General features: G+C 47.9%; 1 protein-coding gene across 1 annotated transcript; it reads right to left on the bottom strand.

The window, feature by feature from the left end:
• Nucleotides 1–268: 268 nt before the first annotated feature.
• On the bottom strand, nucleotides 269–24557 carry LOC133361013 (serine/threonine-protein kinase 25-like). The gene is made up of 4 exons (XM_061579898.1): nucleotides 24171–24557; nucleotides 17068–17169; nucleotides 1521–1669; nucleotides 269–299 (listed from the first exon to the last, which is right to left on the bottom strand). Exons 1-4 carry the CDS (start codon nucleotides 24201–24203, stop codon nucleotides 269–271), a joined length of 315 nt encoding a protein of 104 aa, XP_061435882.1. The 5' UTR covers nucleotides 24204–24557.
• Nucleotides 24558–26191: the final 1634 nt, after the last annotated feature.

The raw sequence follows: 26191 nt of genomic DNA on the forward strand, positions 1-26191 counted from the left end.
TTGTTAAGGCTACACGGGGGATCTTTGTCTTTGTGTCTGTGTGTCTGTGTGTGTGTATCTGTGAATCTGTGTGTGCGTGTCTGTTTGTGTCTGTGTGTGTGTCTATTTCGACCACGTAGTTCGTGAAGCCTTCGATGGCTGTACTGGAGGAATTTCCTTCTGATACAGATACAACGGGAGGCTGATCGATGCCCGGGTGCAGTCAAGCGATGGCTCCTTATTGGTCAACCACATTATGTATGCCGATGATCTGGTAATTGCTGCTCATTCAGGAGGATTTGGAGGCGTTTCTGCTGAACCTGGAGCGTGCCACTAAGAGGTGGGGCCTTACCATCAGCCCCACCAAAACTAAGCACCTGCCTGGGTATTATTAGTAGGAACCTCCTGGTTACACCAGCCCACAGGGGATTATTGTGTCCGTCGTGCAGGGAGGGGCTGGGTGGGGAGGGAGGGAGGGGCTGGGTGGGGAGAAGAGGGTGGGGAGGGGCTGGGTGGGGAGGGGCTGGGTGGGGAGGGGCTGGGTGGAGAGGGGCTGATCACCCCGTGGTGCCCTTATAAAACTCAACGTTTAACCTACTCACGCCGGCTTGTGCCCGCCCTCACAGTCGGGCAAATTTGCGGAATACACCACGCCGCCGTTGACCCTGGCCATTGACCGAGCAACCCAACGTTCCTACCAGCTCCCTCCGCAGGAATGTGTTTTGTACCATAAAACACGGCACCCCCAAAACTCTGAATCAGTGATGGGGCAGTTGTGAGGAGAGTGGAGAGTTCCTCATTCCTGGGCAGTGTGCTCATGACCGGGTCCGGTTTGACAGCAGAGATCTCACTCCGATAGTCGAGCGGCAAAATCTTTTCATCGGTTGCGTAATGCTGTGTGGAAGCTACCTGGTCTGTCGCTCCACACGAAGCTTCAGGTCTTCTCGGCCACAGTCACTCTACACTTGCAAAACGTGGACCCCCCTAATGGAGCATCTTCACCGGTTAGAAACATTTAGGCTGGCCTGCCTATGATCCATCATGGGTTTAACCAGGCTGGATTGTGTGAGATCTGAACAAAGTCCCATCGGTGAGCTCCTCCGGCAGGCAAGGCTGCGTTGGCTGGGTCATGTAGCCCGCATGCCCAGCCACCGCATGCCTAAACAGCTTTTGTTTGGCCGGATCGAGGGGGCTAAATGTGCTAGAGAAGAGATGGAGTGATGTGGTACAGGAGAATGTGGAGCTGAGTGGACTTGCCGATGACTGGTACCAGCGGTGTCAAGATCGGCCTCTGTGGAGGAGGCTCGTGAAGGATGCTACTGGGCAGTTGGAGGCAGTCGCCCTCCAACAATATCGGAGGGCAGAGGAGCGACGCTCACAACAACGAGCGGAGCGCCGGGTGGTTGCGTGTGTACGTGCATGTGTATGTGCGTGCGCGTATGTGTGTGTACATGTGTGTGCGCGTGTGTATGTGTATGCGCGTGTGTATGTGCGTGTGTATGTGCATGTGTACGTGCGTGTGTACGTGCGTGTGTACGTGCGTGTGCGCGTGCGTGTGCACCTTGAGGTAGGAGCCGTGGTAGCGTGTGACGAAGGGAGAGTCGCACTGACTCAGCACCGTGATCTCCTGCTGGATGTCCTCGATCTCATCCTCAGCCGCCTCCAGGTCGATCATCTTGATGGCCACCACCTGGCGGGGCGGGGGGGGGGTCACAAAGACAGACGCCCCCTTATAGCCTCACACTCAAAGCAAGTACCACACACACACACCCTGTACCACACATACACACAACAACAACAACAACAACCGCATTCGCCACTAAGTGGCGGTGACGTCACCACGACGCTTGTGCCAGGCCAAGTGCACCTGGCAGGAGGTCACGGGCAGACCCAGGTGCCACGGGTCGACTGACCGAGATGACTGGCTGATGCACCACCTGTGCCCCCTACTGTGCCAACTTGCTGTGCTTTAGCCACAAGGCACTTCGCTCGTTGTTGTGAGCGTCGCTCCTCCGCCCTCCGTTGTTGTTGGAGGGCGACTGCCTCCAACTACCCAGTAGCGTCCTTCACGAGCCTCCTCCAGAGGCCGATCAAGACACCGCTGGGACCAGTCATCAGCAAGTCCACTCAGCTCCACGTCCTCCTGTACCACATCACTCCATCTCTCTCTAGCCCGTGCCGAGCCCGTTTAGCCCCCTCGATCCGCCCGAACAAAAGCTGTTTAGGCATGTGGTGGCTGGGCATGCGGGCTACATGACCCAGCCAACGCAGCCTTGCCTGCCGGAGGAGCTCACCGATGGGACTTTGCCCAGATCTTTCAAGGATTTGTGAGCTCCTCACACAATCCAGCCTGGTTAAACCCAGGATGGATCGTAGGCAGGCCAGCCTAAATGTTTCCAACCGGCGAAGATGCTCCATTAGGGGGGTCCACGTTTCGCAAGCGTAGAGAAGGGAGGGAATGACCATGGCCGAGAAGACCTGAAGCTTCGTACGGAGCGACAGACCAGGTAGCTTCCACACAACGTTACGCAACCGATGAAAATATATTGCCGCTCGACTGATTCGGAGTGAGACCTCTGCTGTTGAACTGGAGCCGGTCATAAGCACACTGCCCAGGTATGGGAAACTCTCCACTCTCTCCACAACTTCCCCATCACCGATTGGGAGTTGTGGGGGTGGAGTGTCCGATGGTACAAAATACCCAGGCAGGTGCTTAGTTTTGGTGGGGCTGATGGTAAGGCCCCATCTCTTAGTGGCACGCTCCAGTCTCAGCAGCAGCGTCTCCAACTCCTCTTCTGAATGAGGAGCTATTACCAAATCATTGGCATACATAACGTGGTTGACCAATAGGGAGCCATCTCTTGATCGCACCCGGGCGTCGATCAGCCTCCCATTATATCTGTACCAAATGGAAATTCCCCCGGTACAGCTATTGAAGGCTTCACGAACTACGCAGTCGAAGTAGATGTTAAATAATGTGGGAGCCAGAGGACATCCCTGTCGCACCCCAAGGTGTACAGGGAAAGGCTCCGACTCCCGGCCACGTAGTTTTACCCGGGCCCGCTCACCATCATGAAGGTCCTTAATGATCGTGAGCAGAGGGTCAGGGACTCCGAAAGCACGAAGAACAACCCAGAGCCCAGGCCTATTGATGGTATCATAGGCCTTGACCAGGTCAATAAAGCAGAGATGTAGGTCTTGTTGGAATTTCCTACACTTCTGCTGTAGCAGACGGACAGAAAATATGGCATCTGTGCAGGACCGCCCTTTCCTGAAATCGCATTGGGGTTCCGCAAGCCTCTCCTCAGCGTGCCTAGCAAGGCGATGTTGAATAATCCTTGCCAGGACCTTTCCCGGCACACTGAGGAGTGAGATGCCCCTGTAGTTGTTACAGTCTGTGCGGTCCCCCTTTTTAAAGAGGGGGACCACCAGGGCATCTTTCCAATCCTGCGGTACCCGTCTAGCGGTCCAGACTGTTGTTATGATGTCATATAGGGCAGTCTGTGCACAAACGCCACCCTCCCTCAGCATTTCGCTTGGGAGATCATCTCTGCCCGGTGCCTTTCCTGGTTTCAGACTCCGGATCGTCTTAAGTACTTCCTCAACAGATGGCACCTCAGCCAGCCACTCACAGGGGGTGACCTCTTCCAATATTTGAGGCACGGCAGCCTCAGCATACACACACAGACACACAAACATGCTCGTATACACACGAACCACACACTCACACGGCCTGTACCAGCTTATGACGCTGTGTGTGACGATGACAATGACACTGTGTGTGACGATGACACCGTGTGTGACAATGACAATGACACTGTGTGTGATGATGACACTGACACTGTGTGTGATGATGACAGCGTGTGTGACAATGACAATGACACTGTGTGTGATGATGACACCGTGTGTGACGATGACAATGACACTGTGTGTGACGATGACAATGACACTGTGTGCGATGATGACACCGTGTGTGACGATGACAATGTGTGTGATGATGACACCGTGTGTGACGATGACAATGACACTGTGTGTGACAATGACAATGACACTGTGTGTGATGATGACACCGTGTGTGACAATGACACTGTGTGTGATGATGACAATGACACTGTGTGTGATGATGACACCGTGTGTGACGATGACAATGACACTGTGTGTGATGATGACACCGTGTGTGACGATGACAATGACACCGTGTGTGACGATGACAATGACACTGTGTGTGACGATGACAATGACACTGTGTGCGATGATGACACCGTGTGTGACGATGACAATGTGTGTGATGATGACACCGTGTGTGACGATGACAATGACACTGTGTGTGACAATGACAATGACACTGTGTGTGATGATGACACCGTGTGTGACAATGACACTGTGTGTGATGATGACAATGACACTGTGTGTGATGATGACACCGTGTGTGACGATGACAATGACACTGTGTGTGATGATGACACCGTGTGTGACGATGACAATGACACTGTGTGTGACGATGACAATGACACCGTGTGTGACGATGACACCGTGTGTGACGATGACAATGACACTGTGTGTGACGATGACAATGACACCGTGTGTGATGATGACAATGACACTGTGTGTGACGATGACACCGTGTGTGACGATGACAATGACACTGTGTGACGATGACACCGTGTGTGACGATGACAATGACACTGTGTGTGATGATGACAATGACACTGTGTGTGACGATGACAATGACACTGTGTGTGATGATGACAATGACACTGCGTGTGATGATGACAATGACACTGCGTGTGATGATGACAATGACACTGTGTGTGATGATGACAATGACACTGTGTGTGATGATGACAATAACACTGTGTGTGATGATGACAATGACACTGTGTGTGATGATGACAATGACACTGTGTGTGACGATGACAATGACACTGTGTGTGATGATGACAATGACACTGCGTGTGATGATGACAATGACACTGTGTGTGATGATGACAATGACACTGTGTGTGACGATGACAATGACACTGTGTGTGACGATGACAATGACACTGTGTGTGATGATGACAATGACACTGTGTGTGATGATGACAATGACACTGTGTGTGACGATGACAATGACACTGTGTGTGATGATGACAATGACACTGCGTGTGATGATGACAATGACACTGCGTGTGATGATGACAATGACACTGTGTGTGATGATGACAATGACACTGCGTGTGATGATGACAATGACACTGCGTGTGATGATGACAATGACACTGTGTGTGATGATGACAATGACACTGTGTGTGACGATGACAATGACACTGTGTGTGATGATGACAATGACACTGCGTGTGATGATGACAATGACACTGCGTGTGATGATGACAATGACACTGCGTGTGATGATGACAATGACACTGCGTGTGATGATGACAATGACACTGTGTGTGACGATGACAATGACACTGTGTGTGATGATGACAATGACACTGCGTGTGATGATGACAATGACACTGTGTGTGATGATGACAATGACACTGTGTGTGATGATGACAATGACACTGCGTGTGATGATGACAATGACACTGTGTGTGATGATGACAATGACACTGCGTGTGATGATGACAATGACACTGTGTGTGATGATGACAATGACACCGTGTGTGATGATGACAATGACACTGTGTGTGATGATGACAATGACACTGCGTGTGATGATGACAATGACACTGCGTGTGATGATGACAATGACACTGCGTGTGATGATGACAATGACACTGCGTGTGACGATGACAATGACACTGCGTGTGATGATGACAATGACACTGTGTGTGATGATGACAATGACACTGTGTGTGATGATGACAATGACACTGCGTGTGATGATGACAATGACACTGTGTGTGATGATGACAATGACACTGCGTGTGATGATGACAATGACACTGCGTGTGATGATGACAATGACACTGCGTGTGATGATGACAATAACACTGCGTGTGATGATGACAATGACACTGCGTGTGATGATGACAATGACACTGTGTGTGATGATGACAATGACACTGTGTGTGATGATGACAATGACACTGCGTGTGATGATGACAATAACACTGCGTGTGATGATGACAATGACACTGCGTGTGATGATGACAATGACACTGTGTGTGATGATGACAATGACACTGTGTGTGATGATGACAATGACACTGCGTGTGATGATGACAATGACACTGTGTGTGATGATGACAATGACACTGCGTGTGATGATGATAATGACAATGCGTGTGATGATGACAATGACACTGTGTGTGATGATGACAATGACACTGTGTGTGATGGATGACAATGACACTGCGTGTGATGATGACAATGACACTGCGTGTGATGATGACAATGACCACTGTGTGTGATGATGACAATGACACTGTGTGTGATGATGACAATGACACTGCTGTGTGATGATGACAATGACACTGCGTGTGATGATGACAATAACACTGCGTGTGATGATGACAATGACACTGCGTGTGATGATGACAATGACACTGCGTGTGATGATGACAATGACACTGTGTGTGATGATGACAAATGACACTGCGTGTGATGATGACAATGACACTGCGTGTTATGATGACAATGGACACTGTGTGTGATGATGACAATGACACTGTGTGTGATGATGACAATGACACTGCGTGTGATGATGACAATGACACTGTGTGTGATGATGACAATGACACTGCTGTGTGATGATGACAATAACACTGTGTGTGATGATGACAATGACACTGTGTGTGAATGATGACAATGACACTGTGTGTGATGATGACAATGACAACTGTGTGTGACGATGACAATGACACTGCGTGTGACGATGACAATGACACTGTGTGTGATGATGACAATGACACTGCGTGTGATGATGACAATGACACTGTGTGTGATGATGACAATGACACTGCGTGTGACTGATGACAATGACACTGTGTGTGATGATGACAATGACACTGCGTGTGATCGATGACAATGACACTGTGTGTGATGATGACAATGACCACTGCGTGTGACTGATGACAATGACACTGTGTGTGATGATGACAATGACACTGCGTGTGATGATGACAATGACACTGTGTGTGATGATGACAATGACACTGCGTGTGACGATGACAATGACACTGCGTGTGACGATGACAATGACACTGCGTGTGAGCTGAATGACACTGCGGGATGGACAATGACACTGCGTGTGATGATGACAATGACACTGTGTGTGATGATGACAATGACACTGTGTGATGATGACAATGACACTGTGTGTGATGATGACAATGACACTGTGTGTGATGATGACAATGACACTGTGTGATGATGACAATGACACTGTGTGTGATGATGACAATGACACTGTGTGTGATGATGACAATGACACTGTGTGATGATGACAATGACACTGCGTGTGATGATGACAATGACACTGTGTGTGATGATGACAATGACACTGTGTGATGATGACAATGACACTGTGTGTGATGATGACAATAACACTGCGTGTGATGATGACAATGACACTGTGTGTGATGATGACAATGACACTGTGTGTGATGATGACAATGACACTGTGTGTGATGATGACAATGACACTGTGTGTGATGATGACAATGACACTGTGTGTGATGATGACAATAACACTGCGTGTGATGATGACAATGACACTGTGTGTGATGATGACAATGACACTGCGTGTGATGATGACAATGACACTGTGTGTGATGATGACAATGACACTGCGTGTGATGATGACAATGACACTGTGTGTGATGATGACAATGACACTGTGTGTGATGATGACAATGACACTGTGTGTGATGATGACAATGACACTGTGTGTGATGATGACAATGACACTGTGTGTGATGATGACAATAACACTGCGTGTGATGATGACAATGACACTGTGTGTGATGATGACATACACTGCGGTGATGATGACATGACACTGCGTGTGATGATGACAATGACACTGCGTGTGATGATGACAATGACACTGCGTGTGATGATGACAATGACACTGCGTGTGATGATGACAATAACACTGTGTGTGATGATGACAATAACACTGCGTGTGACGATGACAATGACACTGTGTGTGATGATGACAATGACACTGCGTGTGATGATGACAATGACACTGTGTGTGATGATGACAATGACACTGCGTGTGATGATGACAATAACACTGCGTGTGATGATGACAATGACACTGTGTGTGATGATGACAATGACACTGCGTGTGACGATGACAATGACACTGCGTGTGACGATGACAATGACACTGTGTGTGATGATGACAATGACACTGTGTGTGATGATGACAATGACACTGCGTGTGATGATGACAATGACACTGCGTGTGATGATGACAATGACACTGTGTGTGATGATGACAATAACACTGCGTGTGATGATGACAATGACACTGTGTGTGATGATGACAATAACACTGCGTGTGATGATGACAATGACACTGTGTGTGATGATGACAATAACACTGCGTGTGATGATGACAATGACACTGCGTGTGATGATGACAATAACACTGCGTGTGATGATGACAATGACACTGTGTGTGACGATGACAATGACACTGCGTGTGATGATGACAATGACACTGCGTGTGATGATGACAATGACACTGTGTGTGATGATGACAATGACACTGCGTGTGATGATGACAATGACACTGCGTGTGATGATGACAATGACACTGCGTGTGATGATGACAATGACACTGTGTGTGATGATGACAATGACACTGCGTGTGATGATGACAATGACACTGCGTGTGATGATGACAATGACACTGTGTGTGATGATGACAATGACACTGCGTGTATGATGACAATGACACTGTGTGTGATGAGACAATGACACTGTGTGTGATGATGACAATGACACTGTGTGTGATGATGACAATGAACTGGTGTGATGATGACAATGACACTGCGTGTGATGATGACCAATGACACTGTGTGTGATGATGACAATGACACTGTGTGTGATGATGACAATGACACTGTGTGTGATGATGACAATGACACTGCGTGTGATGATGACAATGACACTGTGTGTGATGATGACAATGACACCGTGTGTGATGATGACAATGACACCGTGTGTGATGATGACAATGACACTGCGTGTGATGATGACAATGACACTGCGTGTGACGATGACAATGACACTGTGTGTGACGATGACAATGACACCGTGTGTGATGATGACAATGACACTGTGTGTGATGATGACAATGACACTGTGTGTGATGATGACAATGACACCGTGTGTGATGATGACAATGACACTGTGTGTGATGATGACAATGACACCGTGTGTGATGATGACAATGACACTGTGTGTGATGATGACAATGACACTGTGTGTGATAGACATGACACTGTGTGCGAAGACAATGACACTGTGTGTGATGATGACAATGACACTGCGTGTGATGATGACAATAACACTGTGTGTGATGATGACAATGACACTGTGTGTGATGATGACAATGACACTGTGTGTGATGATGACAATGACACTGCGTGTGATGATGACAATGACACTGCGTGTGATGATGACAATGACACTGTGTGTGATGATGACAATGACACTGCGTGTGATGATGACAATGACACTGTGTGTGATGATGACAATGACACTGTGTGTGACGATGACAATGACACTGTGTGTGATGATGACAATGACACTGCGTGTGACGATGACAATGACACTGTGTGTGATGATGACAATGACACTGTGTGTGATGATGACAATGACACTGTGTGTGATGATGACAATGACACTGTGTGTGATGATGACAATGACACTGCGTATGACGATGACAATGACACTGTGTGTGATGATGACAATGACACTGTGTGTGATGATGACAATGACACTGTGTGTGATGATGACAATGACACTGCGTGTGACGATGACAATAACACTGTGTGTGATGATGACAATGACACTGTGTGTGATGATGACAATGACACTGTGTGTGACGATGACAATGACACTGCGTGTGATGATGACAATGACACTGTGTGTGACGATGACAATGACACTGTGTGTGATGATGACAATGACACTGCGTGTGATGATGACAATGACACTGTGTGTGATGATGACAATGACACTGCGTGTGATGATGACAATGACACTGTGTGTGACGATGACAATGACACTGTGTGTGATGATGACAATAACACTGTGTGTGATGATGACAATGACACTGTGTGTGATGATGACAATGACACTGTGTGTGACGATGACAATGACGACAATGACACTGTGTGTGATGATGACAATGACACTGCGTGTGATGATGACAATGACACTGCGTGTGATGATGACAATGACACTGTGTGTGATGATGACAATGACACTGTGTGTGATGATGACAATGACACTGTGTGTGATGATGACAATGACACTGTGTGTGATGATGACAATAACACTGTGTGTGATGATGACAATGACACTGTGTGTGATGATGACAATGACACTGTGTGTGACGATGACAATGACACTGTGTGTGACGATGACAATGACACTGCGTGTGATGATGACAATGACACTGTGTGTGATGATGACAATGACACTGTGTGTGACGATGACAATGACACTGCGTGTGATGATGACAATGACACTGCGTGTGATGATGACAATGACACTGTGTGTGATGATGACAATGACACTGTGTGTGACGATGACAATGACACTGTGTGTGATGATGACAATGACACTGTGTGTGATGATGACAATGACACTGTGTGTGATGATGACAATGACACTGCGTGTGACGATGACAATAACACTGTGTGTGATGATGACAATGACACTGCGTGTGATGATGACAATGACACTGCGTGTGATGATGACAATGACACTGCGTGTGATGATGACAATGACACTGTGTGTGATGATGACAATGACACTGCGTGTGATGATGACAATGACACTGCGTGTGACGATGACAATGACACTGTGTGTGATGATGACAATGACACTGCGTGTGATGATGACAATAACACTGCGTGTGATGATGACAATGACACTGTGTGTGATGATGACAATAACACTGTGTGTGATGATGACAATGACACTGTGTGTGATGATGACAATGACACTGTGTGTGATGATGACAATAACACTGTGTGTGATGATGACAATGACACTGCGTGTGATGATGACAATAACACTGCGTGTGATGATGACAATGACACTGCGTGTGATGATGACAATAACACTGCGTGTGATGATGACAATGACACTGTGTGTGATGATGACAATGACACTGTGTGTGACGATGACAATGACACTGCGTGTGACGATGACAATGACACTGCGTGTGATGATGACAATGACACTGCGTGTGATGATGACAATGACACTGTGTGTGACGATGACAATGACACTGTGTGTGATGATGACAATGACACTGCGTGTGATGATGACAATGACACTGTGTGTGATGATGACAATGACACTGCGTGTGACGATGACAATGACACTGTGTGTGATGATGACAATGACACTGCGTGTGACGATGACAATAACACTGTGTGTGATGATGACAATGACACTGCGTGTGATGATGACAATGACACTGCGTGTGATGATGACAATGACACTGCGTGTGATGATGACAATGACACTGTGTGTGATGATGACAATGACACTGCGTGTGACGATGACAATGACACTGTGTGTGATGATGACAATGACACTGCGTGTGATGATGACAATAACACTGCGTGTGATGATGACAATGACACTGTGTGTGATGATGACAATAACACTGTGTGTGATGATGACAATGACACTGTGTGTGATGATGACAATGACACTGTGTGTGATGATGACAATAACACTGTGTGTGATGATGACAATGACACTGCGTGTGATGACAATAACACTGCGTGTGATGATGACAATGACACTGTGTGTGATGATGACAATGACACTGTGTGTGATGATGACAATGACACTGCGTGTGATGATGACAATGACACTGCGTGTGATGATGACAATGACACTGCGTGTGATGATGACAATGACACTGTGTGTGATGATGACAATGACACTGCGTGTGATGATGACAATAACACTGTGTGTGATGATGACAATGACACTGTGTGTGATGATGACAATGACACTGTGTGTGATGATGACAATAACACTGTGTGTGATGATGACAATGACACTGCGTGTGATGATGACAATAACACTGCGTGTGATGATGACAATGACACTGTGTGTGATGATGACAATGACACTGTGTGTGATGATGACAATGACACTGTGTGTGATGATGACAATGACACTGCGTGTGATGATGACAATAACACTGCGTGTGATGATGACAATGACACTGCGTGTGATGATGACAATGACACTGTGTGTGATGATGACAATGACACTGTGTGTGACGATGACAATGACACTGCGTGTGACGATGACAATGACACTGCGTGTGATGATGACAATGACACTGCGTGTGATGATGACAATGACACTGTGTGTGATGATGACAATGACACTGTGTGTGACGATGACAATGACACTGTGTGTGATGATGACAATGACACTGTGTGTGACGATGACAATGACACTGTGTGTGATGATGACAATGACACTGCGTGTGATGATGACAATGACACTGTGTGTGATGATGACAATGACACTGCGTGTGATGATGACAATGACACTGCGTGTGACGATGACAATGACACTGCGTGTGATGATGACAATGACACTGCGTGTGATGATGACAATGACACTGCGTGTGATGATGACAATGACACTGTGTGTGACGATGACAATGACACTGTGTGTGATGATGACAATGACACTGTGTGTGACGATGACAATGACACTGCGTGTGATGATGACAATGACACTGCGTGTGATGATGACAATGACACTGTGTGTGATGATGACAATGACACTGTGTGTGACGATGACAATGACACTGTGTGTGATGATGACAATGACACTGTGTGTGACGATGACAATGACACTGTGTGTGATGATGACAATGACACTGCGTGTGATGATGACAATGACACTGCGTGTGATGATGACAATGACACTGTGTGTGACGATGACAATGACACTGTGTGTGATGATGACAATGACACTGCGTGTGATGATGACAATGACACTGCGTGTGATGATGACAATGACACTGTGTGTGATGATGACAATGACACTGTGTGTGATGATGACAATGGACACTGTGTGTGGATGATGACAATGACACTGTGTGTGATGATGACAATGACACTGCGTGTGATGATGACAATGACACTGTGTGTGATGATGACAATGACACTGTGTGTGATGATGACAATGACACTGTGTGTGATGATGACAATGACACTGTGTGTGATGATGACAATAACACTGTGTGTGATGATGACAATGACACTGTGTGTGATGATGACAATGACACTGCGTGTGATGATGACAATGACATTGTGTGTGATGATGACAATGACACTGTGTGTGATGATGACAATGACACTGTGTGTGATGATGACAATGACACTGTGTGTGATGATGACAATGACACTGCGTGTGACGATGACAATGACACTGTGTGTGATGATGACAATGACACTGTGTGTGATGATGACAATAACACTGCGTGTGATGATGACAATGACACTGTGTGTGATGATGACAATGACACTGCGTGTGACGATGACAATGACACTGTGTGTGATGATGACAATGACACTGTGTGTGATGATGACAATGACACTGCGTGTGATGATGACAATGACACTGTGTGTGATGATGACAATGACACTGTGTGTGACGATGACAATGACACTGCGTGTGATGATGACAATGACACTGTGTGTGATGATGACAATGACACTGTGTGTGACGATGACAATGACACTGCGTGTGATGATGACAATGACACTGTGTGTGATGATGACAATGACACTGTGTGTGATGATGACAATGACACTGTGTGTGATGATGACAATGACACTGCGTGTGACGATGACAATGACACTGTGTGTGATGATGACAATGACACTGTGTGTGATGATGACAATGACACTGTGTGTGATGATGACAATGACACTGTGTGTGATGATGACAATGACACTGGTGTGACGATGGACAATGACCACTGTGTGTGATGATGACAATGACACTGTGTGTGATGATGACAATGACACTGCGTGTGATGATGACAATGACACTGTGTGTGATGATGACAATGACACTGTGTGTGATGATGACAATGACACTGTGTGTGACGATGACAATGACACTGCGTGTGATGATGACAATGACACTGTGTGTGATGATGACAATGACACTGCGTGTGACGATGACAATGACACTGTGTGTGATGATGACAATGACACTGCGTGTGATGATGACAATGACACTGTGTGTGATGGGCAATGACACTGTGTGTGATGATGACAATGACACTGCGTGTGATGATGACAATGACACTGTGTGTGATGATGACAATGACACTGTGTGTGATGATGACAATGACACTGTGTGTGATGATGACAATGACACTGCGTGTGATGATGACAATGACACTGTGTGTGATGATGACAATGACACTGCGTTGTGACGATGACAATGGACACTGTGTGTGATGATGACAATGACACTGCGTGTGATGATGACAATGACACTGTGTGTGATGATGACAATGACACTGTGTGTGATGATGACAATGACACTGCGTGTGATGATGACAATGACACTGTGTGTGATGATGACAATGACACTGTGTGTGATGATGACAATGACACTGTGTGTGATGATGACAATGACACTGTGTGTGATGATGACAATGACACTGCGTGTGACGATGACAATGACACTGTGTGTGATGATGACAATGACACTGTGTGTGATGATGACAATAACACTGTGTGTGATGATGACAATGACACTGCGTGTGATGATGACAATGACACTGTGTGTGATGATGACAATAACACTGTGTGTGATGATGACAATGACACTGTGTGTGATGATGACAATGACACTGCGTGTGATGATGACAATGACACTGTGTGTGATGATGACAATGACACTGTGTGTGATGATGACAATGACACTGTGTGTGATGATGACAATGACACTGTGTGTGATGATGACAATAACACTGTGTGTGACGATGACAATGACACTGTGTGTGACGATGACAATGACACTGCGTGTGACGATGACAATGACACTGTGTGTGATGATGACAATGACACTGTGTGTGATGATGACAATGACACTGTGTGTGACGATGACAATGACACTGTGTGTGACGATGACAATGACACTGTGTGTGATGATGACAATGACACTGTGTGTGATGATGACAATGACACTGTGTGTGATGATGACAATGACACTGTGTGTGATGATGACAATGACACTGTGTGTGATGATGACAATGACACTGCGTGTGACGATGACAATGACACTGCGTGTGATGATGACAATGACACTGTGTGTGATGATGACAATGACACTGCGTGTGACGATGACAATGACACTGCGTGTGATGATGACAATGACACTGCGTGTGATGATGACAATGACACTGCGTGTGATGATGACAATGACACTGCGTGTGATGATGACAATGACACTGTGTGTGATGATGACAATGACACTGTGTGTGATGATGACAATGACACTGTGTGTGATGATGACAATGACACTGTGTGTGATGATGACAATGACACTGTGTGTGATGATGACAATGACACTGTGTGTGATGATGACAATAACACTGTGTGTGATGATGACAATGACACTGCGTGTGATGATGACAATGACACTGTGTGTGATGATGACAATGACACTGTGTGTGATGATGGACAATGACACTGTGTGTGATGATGACAATGACACTGTGTGTGATGATGACAATGACACTGTGTGTGATGATGACAATGACACTGTGTGTGATGATGACAATGACACTGTGTGTGATGATGACAATGACACTGTGTGTGATGATGACAATGACACTGTGTGTGATGATGACAATGACACTGTGTGTGACGATGACAATGACAATGCGTGTGACGATGATAATGACACTGTGTGTGATGATGACACCGTGTGTGATGATGACAATGACACTGCGTGTGACGATGACAATGACACTGTGTGTGACGATGACAATGACACTGTGTGTGACGATGACAATGACACTGTGTGTGACGATGACAATGACACTGTGTGTGACGATGACAATGACACTGTGTGTGACGATGACAATGACACTGTGTGTGACGATGACAATGACACTGTGTGTGATGATGACAATGACACTGTGTGTGACGATGACAATGACACTGTGTGTGACGATGACAATGACACTGTGTGTGACGATGACAATGACACTGTGTGTGACGATGTGTGATGATGACAATGACACTGTGTGTGATGATGACAATGACACTGTGTGTGATGATGACAATGACACTGTGTGTGATGATGACAATGACACTGTGTGTGATGATGACAATGACACTGTGTGTGATGATGACACCGTGTGTGACGATGACAATGACACTGTGTGTGATGATGACAATGACACCGTGTGTGACGATGACAATGACACTGTGTGTGATGATGACAATGACACTGTGTGTGATGATGACACCGTGTGTGACGATGACAATGACACTGTGTGTGATGATGACAATGACACTGTGTGTGATGATGACAATGACACTGTGTGTGATGATGACACCGTGTGTGACGATGACAATGACACTGTGTGTGATGATGACACCGTGTGTGACGATGACAATGACACTGTGTGTGATGATGACAATGACACTGTGTGTGATGATGACACCGTGTGTGACGATGACAATGACACTGTGTGTGATGATGACACCGTGTGTGATGATGACAATGACACTGTGTGTGATGATGACACCGTGTGTGACGATGACAATGACACTGTCCGTGACGATGGCGTCGTGCGTGACCACAAGCACAATGATGGTGATGACGCCGCCTTGCCTCCTTCGTGTGATTGTTGATGCCCTTGAACACCTTCCCAAACGAGCCCTTGCCAATCCTCTCCTGCTTGGTGAACAACTCCTCTGGGTCTGCCTTGGTCCTCTGCGAATAAACAACAACAACACAACAATGACACCACCACACTGTGTTCAACAACAACCGCCACCACCACACTGTGTTCGACAACCACCACCACCACCACACTGTGTTCGACAACCACCACCACACTGTGTTCAACAACCACCACCACCACACTGTGTTCAACAACAACCACCACCACCACACTGTGTTCAACAACCACCACCACCACACTGTGTTCAACAACCACCACCACCACACTGTTCAACAACCACCACCACCACCACACTGTGTTCAACAACAACCACCACCACCACACTGTGTTCAACAACAACCACCACCAGTACACTGTGTTCAACCACCACCACACTGTTCAACAACAACAACCACCACACTGTGTTCAACAACCACCACCACACTGTGTTCAACAACCACCACCACCACACTGTGTTCAACAACAACCACCACCACCACACTGTGTTTCAACAACAACCACCACCACCACACTGTGTTCAACAACAACCACCACCACCACACTGTGTTCAACAACAACCACCACCACCACACTGTGTTCAACAACCACCACCACCACACTGTGTTCAACAACCACCACCACCACACTGTGTTCAACAACAACCACCACCACCACACTGTGTTCAACAACAACCGCCACCACCACACTGTGTTCAACAACAACCGCCACCACCACACTGTGTTCAACAACAACCGCCACCACCACACTGTGTTCAACAACCGCCACCACCACACTGTGTTCAACAACCGCCACCACCACACTGTGTTCAACAACAACCGCCACCACCACACTGTGTTCAACAACAACCGCCACCACCACACTGGTTCAACAACCACCACCACCACCACACTGTGTTCAACAACAACCGCCACCACCACACTGTGTTCAACAACCACCACCACCACACTGTGTTCAACAACAACCGCCACCACCACACTGTGTTCAACAACAACCACCACCACACTGTGTTCAACAACCACCACCACCACACTGTGTTCAACAACAACCACCACCACACTGTGTTCAACAACAACCGCCACCACCACACTGTGTTCAACAACCACCACCACCACCACACAGTGTTCAACAACCACCACCACCACACTGTGTTCAACAACCACCACCACCACACTGTGTTCAACAACAACCGCCACCACCACACTGTGTTCAACCAACCACCACCACCACACGTGTTCAACAACCACCCCACCACACTGTGTTCAACAACAACCACCACCACACTGTGTTCAACAACCACACCACCACACTGTGTTCAACAACAACCACCACCACCACACTGTGTTCAACAACAACCACCACCACACTGTGTTCAACAAACAACCACCACCACACTGTGTTCAACAACAACCACCACCACACTGTGTTCAACAACACCACCACCACACTGTGTTCAACAACAACCAACCACACAACACTGTGTTCAACAACAACCGCCACCACCACACTGTGTTCGACAACCACCACCACCACACTGTGTTCGACAACCACCACCACCACCACACTGTGTTCAACAACCACCACCACCACACTGTGTTCAACAACCACCACCACCACACTGTGTTCAACAACCACCACCACCACACTGTTCAACAACCACCACCACCACCACACTGTGTTCAACAACAACCCACCACCACCACACTGTGTTCAACAACAACCACCACCACCACACTGTGTTTCAACAACACCACCACCACCACACTGTGTTCAACAACCACCACCACCACACTGTGTTCAACAACCACCACCACCCACTGTCAACAACCACCCCACCACCCACTGTGTTCAACAACAACCACCACCACCACACTGTGTTCAACAACAAACCACCACCAGTACACTGTGTTCAACCACCACCACACTGTTCAACAACAACAACCACCACACTGTGTTCAACAACCACCACCACACTGTGTTCAACAACCACCACCACCACACTGTGTTCAACAACAACCACCACCACCACACTGTGTTCAACAACAACCACCACCACCACACTGTGTTCAACAACAACCACCACCACCACACTGTGTTCAACAACAACCACCACCACCACACTGTGTTCAACAACCACCACCACCACACTGTGTTCAACACCACCACCACCACACTGTGTCAACAACAACCACCACCACCACACTGTGTTCAACAACAACCGCCCCACACCTGTGTTTAACACAACCGCCACCACCACACTGTGTTCAACAACAACCGCCACCACCACACTGTGTTCAACAACAACGCACCACCACACTGTGTTCAACAACCACCACCACCACACTGTGTTCAAACCACACCACCACACTTGTCAACAACCGCACCACACTGTGTTCAACAACAACCGCCACCACCACACTGTGTTTCAACAACAACCACCACCACACTGTGTTCAACAACCACCACCACCACCACACTGTGTTCAACAACAACCGCCACCACCACACTGTGTTCAACAACCACCACCACCACACTGTGTTCAACAACAACCGCCACCACCACCACTGTGTTTCAACAACAACCACCACCACACTGTGTTCAACAACCACCACCACCACACTGTGTTCAACAACAACCACCACCACACTGTGTTCAACAACAACCGCCACCACCACACTGTGTTCAACAACCACCACCACCACCACACAGTGTTCAACAACCACCACCACCACACTGTGTTCAACAACCACCACCACCACACTGTGTTCAACAACAACCGCCACCACCACACTGTGTTCAACAACCACCACCACCACCACACAGTGTTCAACAACCACCACCACCACACTGTGTTCAACAACAACCACCACCACACTGTGTTCAACAACCACCACCACCACACTGTGTTTCAACAACAACCACCACCACCACACTGTGTTCAACAACAACCACCACCACACTGTGTTCAACAACAACCACCCCACACTGTGTCAACAACAACCACCACCACACTGTGTTCAACAACCACCACCACCACACTGTGTTCAACAACAACCACCACCACCACACTGTGTTCAACAACAACCGCCACCACCACACTGTGTTCAACAACAACCGCCACCACCACACTGTGTTCAACAACCACCACCACCACCACACTGTGTTCAACAACAACCACCACCACACTGTGTTCAACAACAACCACCACCACCAACACTGTGGTTCAACAACAACCACCACCACACTGTGTTCAACAACCACCACCACCACACTGTGTTCAACAACAACCACCACCACCACACTGTGTTCAAACAACCACCACCACACTGTGTTCAACAACAACCACCACCACACTGTGTTCAACAACAACCACCACCACACTGTGTTCAACAACCAACCACCACCCCACCACTGTGTTCAACAACACCACCACCACCACACTGTGTTCAACAACAACCGCCACCACCACACTGTTTCAACAAACACCCCACCACCACACTGTGTTCAACAACCACCACCACACTGTGTTCAACAACACCACCACCACACGTGTTCAACAACCCCACCACCACACTGTGTTCAACAACCACCACCACCCACACTGTGTTCAACAACCACCACCACACTGTGTTCAACAACCCCACCACCACACTGTGTTAACAACAACCACCACCACCACACTGTGTTCAACAACAACCACCACCACCACCACACTGTGTTCAAACAACCACCACCCCACACTGTGTTCAACAACAACCCCACCACACTGTGTTCAACAACCACCACCACCACACTGTGTTCAACAACAACCACCACACACTGTGTTCAACAACAACCACCACCACACTGTGTTCAACAACCACCACCACCACCACTGTGTTCACAACACCACCACCACACTGTGTTCAAAACAACCACCCACCACACTGTGTTCAACAACAACCCCACCAACACTGTGTTCAACAACCACCCACCACCACACTGTGTTTCAACAACAACCACCCCCACCACACTGTGTTCGACAACAACCACCACCACACTGTGTTCAACAACAACCACCACCACACTGTGTTCAACAACCACCACCACCACCACACTGTGTTCAACAACCACCGCCACCACACCTGTGTTCGACAACAACCACCACCACCACTGTGGTTCAACAACAACCACCATCCACACTGTGTTCAACCAACCACCACCACACTGTGTGCAACAACACCACCACCACCACACTGTGTTCAACAACAACCACCACCACACTGTGTTCAACAACAACCCCCACCACACTGTGTTCAACAACACACCACCACCACCACTGTGTTCAACAACCACCACCACACTGTGTTCAACAACCACCACCACCACTGTGTTCGACAACAAACCACCACCACACTGTGTTCAACAACCACCACCACCCACTGTGTTCATCAACCACCACCACCACACTGTGTTCGACAACAACCGCCACCACCACACTGTGTTCAACACCACCACCACCCACACTGTGTTCAACAACCACCACCACCACACTGTGTTTCAACAACCACCACCACCACACTGTGTTCATCAACCACCACCACCACACGGTGTTCAACAACAACCACACCACACTGTGTTCAACAACCACCACCACCACACTGTGTTCAACAACCACCACCACCACACTGTGTTCAACAACCACCACCACCACACTGTGTTCAACAACCACCACCACCACACTGTGTTCATCAACCACCACCACCCACTGTGTTCAACAACCACCACCACCACACTGTGTTCATCAACCACCACCACCACACTGTGTTCAACAACAACCACCACCACCACACTGTGTTCATCAACACCACCACCACACTGTGTTCGACAACCACCACCACCACACTGTGTTCAACAACCACCACCACCACACTGTTCAACAACCACCACCACCACACTGTGTTCAACAACAACCACCACCACCACACTGTGTTCAACAACAACCACCACCACCACACTGTGTTCAACAACAACCACCACCAACCACACTGTGTTCAACAACCACCACCACCACCACACTGTGTTCAACAACAACCACCACCACCACCACACGTGTTCAACAACAACCACCACCACCACCACACTGTGTTCAACAACCACCACCACCACACTGTGTTCAACAACAACCGCCACCACACTGTGTTCAACAACCACCACCACCACACTGTGTTCATCAACCACCACCACCACACTGTGTTCAACAACCACCACCACCACACTGTGTTCATCAACCACCACCACCACACTGTGTTCAACACCACCACCACCACACTGTGTTCATCAACCACCACCACCACACTGTGTTCAACAACACAACCACCACCACCACACTGTGTTCATCAACCACCACCACCACACTGTGTTCAACAACAACCACCACCACCACACTGTGTTTCAACAACAACCACCACCACCACACTGTGTTCAACACCCACCACCAACCACACATGTGTTCAACAACACCACCACCCCCACCACTGTGTTCAACAACAACCACCACCACCACCACACTGTGTTCAACAACACCACCACCACCACCACACTGTGTTTCAACAACCACCACCACCACACTGTGTTCACAACAACCGCCACCACACTGTGTTCAACAACCACCACACCACACTGTGTTCAACAACAACCACCACCACACTGTGTTCAACAACAACCGCCACCACCACACTGTCAACAACCCACCACCACCACCACACTGTTCAACAACCACCACCACCACACTGTGTCAACCCACCACCACCACACTGTGTTCAACAACAACCGCCACCACCACACTGTGTTCAACACCCACCACCACCACACTGTGTTCAACAACCAACACCACCACCACACTGTGTTCAACAACCACCACACCACACTGTGTTCAACAACAACCACCACCACCACACTGTGTTCAACACACAACCGCCACCACCACACTGTGTTCAACAACAACCACCACACTGTGTTCAACAACCACCACCACACTGTGTTCAACAACAACACACCCACCACCACACTGTGTTCAACATCTACCACCACCACCACCACACTGTGTTCAACAACCACCGCCACCACCACCACTGTGTTCAACAACAACCACCACACTGTGTTCAACAACCACCACCACACTGTGTTCAACAACAACCACCACCACCACCACACTGTGTTCAACAACCACCACACACTGTGTTCAACAACCACCACCACCACCACACTGTGTTCAAACAACCACCACCACCACACTGTGTTCAACAACAACCACCACCACCACACTGTGTTCAACAACAACCACCACCACCACACTGTGTTCAACAACCACCACCACCACACTGTGTTCAACAACCACCACCACCACACTGTGTTCAACAACCACCACCACCACACTGTGTTCAACAACCACCACCACCACACTGTGTTCAACAACCACCACCACCACCCACGGTTCAACACCACCACCACCACTGTGTTCAACAACCACCACCACCACACTGTGTTCAACCACCACCACCACCACACTGTGTTCAACCACCACCACAACCACCACCACCACCACCCTGTGTTCAACCACCACCACAACCACCACCACCACATTGGTTCAATCTCAGCCCGACTGCTGCTGATGAGAAGTGTTGTGTTGAACCAATGCTGGTGGAAGGCTGATGCGATGTGTAAAATACACGTCTGTTCGTGAGAAGAGCCGGGAATCTCGCAAGGAGACACATTGGCGCCTGTTAAGTTCTCAAAGCACACTACTGCGGATAATACGAAACATAGAATTAAAATGTTGTCGAAGAATCCACTTCACGGGAATCCGTTCCGGGATTTGTCGCGGGAGACGCCAACCCCAACGAGCTCCGACTCCCGGAGCCGGAATCTCGGGGGGTGGCGGGGAAAACCCGGAAGTCCGAAATCCAACGACCCGAACTCCACGACTATTAAATTAAACTAAATTGTAACGGATTAAAACGACAGCGATTAAAGGCGCGCACACAGCACTCACCTGCACGTTCAGTGCTTTCGCCAGCAGCGCCATATCCCCGTTCTTGTTGTTAACTTAATGGTTTTTTTTTTTATGACGGGACCCCCACCCCGAAGGAAGATAGCGGCCTCGCCTATTTTTCCGGTGGGGCTAGGCGCAGGCTTTCCCCGCCGGGTTAACTAGGCCGTAAGGGGGTTGGAGAGACGAGGGTGGTGATTAAAATAAATCCGCGAATATTTTAAAAAAGCAAATTAACGCGAGGCGACTGTCGATGCGGGAACGAAGCCGGCAACGGAATATTTTCGTGGTGTTTTTTTTGTTTAAAATCCGACAATTATCGACGGGAAGCCGCCGGCGAAACTTGACCGCGACTGGCCCCGCGGTGTTTAGAACCTTTAAAGAAAATAGTTTCTGAAGTTGGGCGGAGCAGCGGGCGGTGATGCGTCCGTTGGCGAGCGCGCGCGCGCGCCCTCAAACCTTCCGCCGCCCTCCGCGATGAAAGTAGTGCCGCCAATGCATTGCAATGGGTGGGTGGGTGGGGGGTGGATTTGTGGAAAAACATCACAAATTGATGAGTAAATTGTTCGTTTTGTGACAAATTAATCAAGTCCCATCACGAGGAGAGAAACACAAACACGTAGACAAGAACTACATTTTGTTACATTGGAGTCTATGGGAGACTTCAACATTGGAGTTAATGGGAGACTTTGACATTGAAGTCTATGGGAGACTTCAACATTGGAGTCTATGGGAGACTTTAACATTGGAGTCTATGGGAGACTTTAACATTGGAGTCTATGGGAGACTTTAACATTTGAGTCTATGGGAGACTTTAACATTGAAGTCTATGGGAGACTTTAACATTGGAGTCTATGGGAAACTTTAACATTGAAGTCTATGGGAGACTTTAACATTGTGGTCTATGGGAGACTTTGACATTGAAGTCTATGGGAGACTTCAACATTGGAGTCTATGGGAGACTTTAACATTGGAGTCTATGGGAGACTTTAACATTGGAGTCTATGGGAGACTTCAACATTGGAGTCTATGGGAGACTTTAACATTGGAGTCTATGGGAGACTTTAACATTGGAGTCTATGGGAGACTTTAACATTGAAGTCTATGGGAGACTTTAACATTGGAGTCTATGGGAGACTTTAACATTGGAGTCTATGGGTAGAGACTTCAACATTGCAGTTAATGGGAGACTTCAACATTGGAGTCTATGGGAGACTTTAACATTGGAGTCTATGGGAGACTTTAACATTGGAGTCTATGGGAGACTTCAACATTGGAGTCTATGGGTAGAGACTTTGACATTGCAGTTAATGGGAGACTTCAACATTGGAGTCTATGGGAGACTTTAACATTGAAGTCTATGGGAGACTTCAACATTGGAGTCTATGGGAGACTTTGACATTGGGTCTATGGGTAGAGACTTCAACATGGCTGTCAACCCCTTATCAGTGCCCTACTTTATTACAGACCAATTCAGAGCTCATTGGTCACTCCGTGCCCCTCACGAATCTCAAAGTTCACGCGACAGAGTCCCATAATAAGTAGAGAAACACAAACAAATCGACAATTTATTTTATGCCTCCCGCATCGGAAGGTCTTGACCGCCGTACGGACCTGAAACTCTAACTTCCCTGAACAAGAAGAATACAGTTCAGTTTCAGCTTCATTTATGAAGTTCTTGAACAAAAAGTGACTATGCGCGCACAGAAAAATCCAGGAAAACACAGCAACGTCTTCCAGAGAAAGCACCGCATCTCACCGCCGCGTTGCACACATCCCAGTGGGATGCAAGTCAAACAACTTCAACCCTACGGGGTTGCGCCGTGTGGGTTGCCACGGTGCGGGGACAGTTTTTCGTGGCTAATTCATCACCTCGGAAGGTCTGGACTGCACTCAGGGGCCTCATCATCTCGTGCCTGCGATGGACAATTCACGTGAAAGTAAAACATCCCGTGGCCAGACGTCGGAGGTGCTGGATTATGACGGTCAGCCATGTCCTGGGTTCCAAAGTTCAAAGTTCAAAG

This window comes from Lethenteron reissneri, chromosome 70 (assembly GCF_015708825.2).
Source record: "Lethenteron reissneri isolate LAM-NWPU_2019-01 chromosome 70, ASM1570882v1, whole genome shotgun sequence".
Taxonomy (NCBI): Eukaryota; Metazoa; Chordata; class Hyperoartia; order Petromyzontiformes; family Petromyzontidae; genus Lethenteron; species Lethenteron reissneri.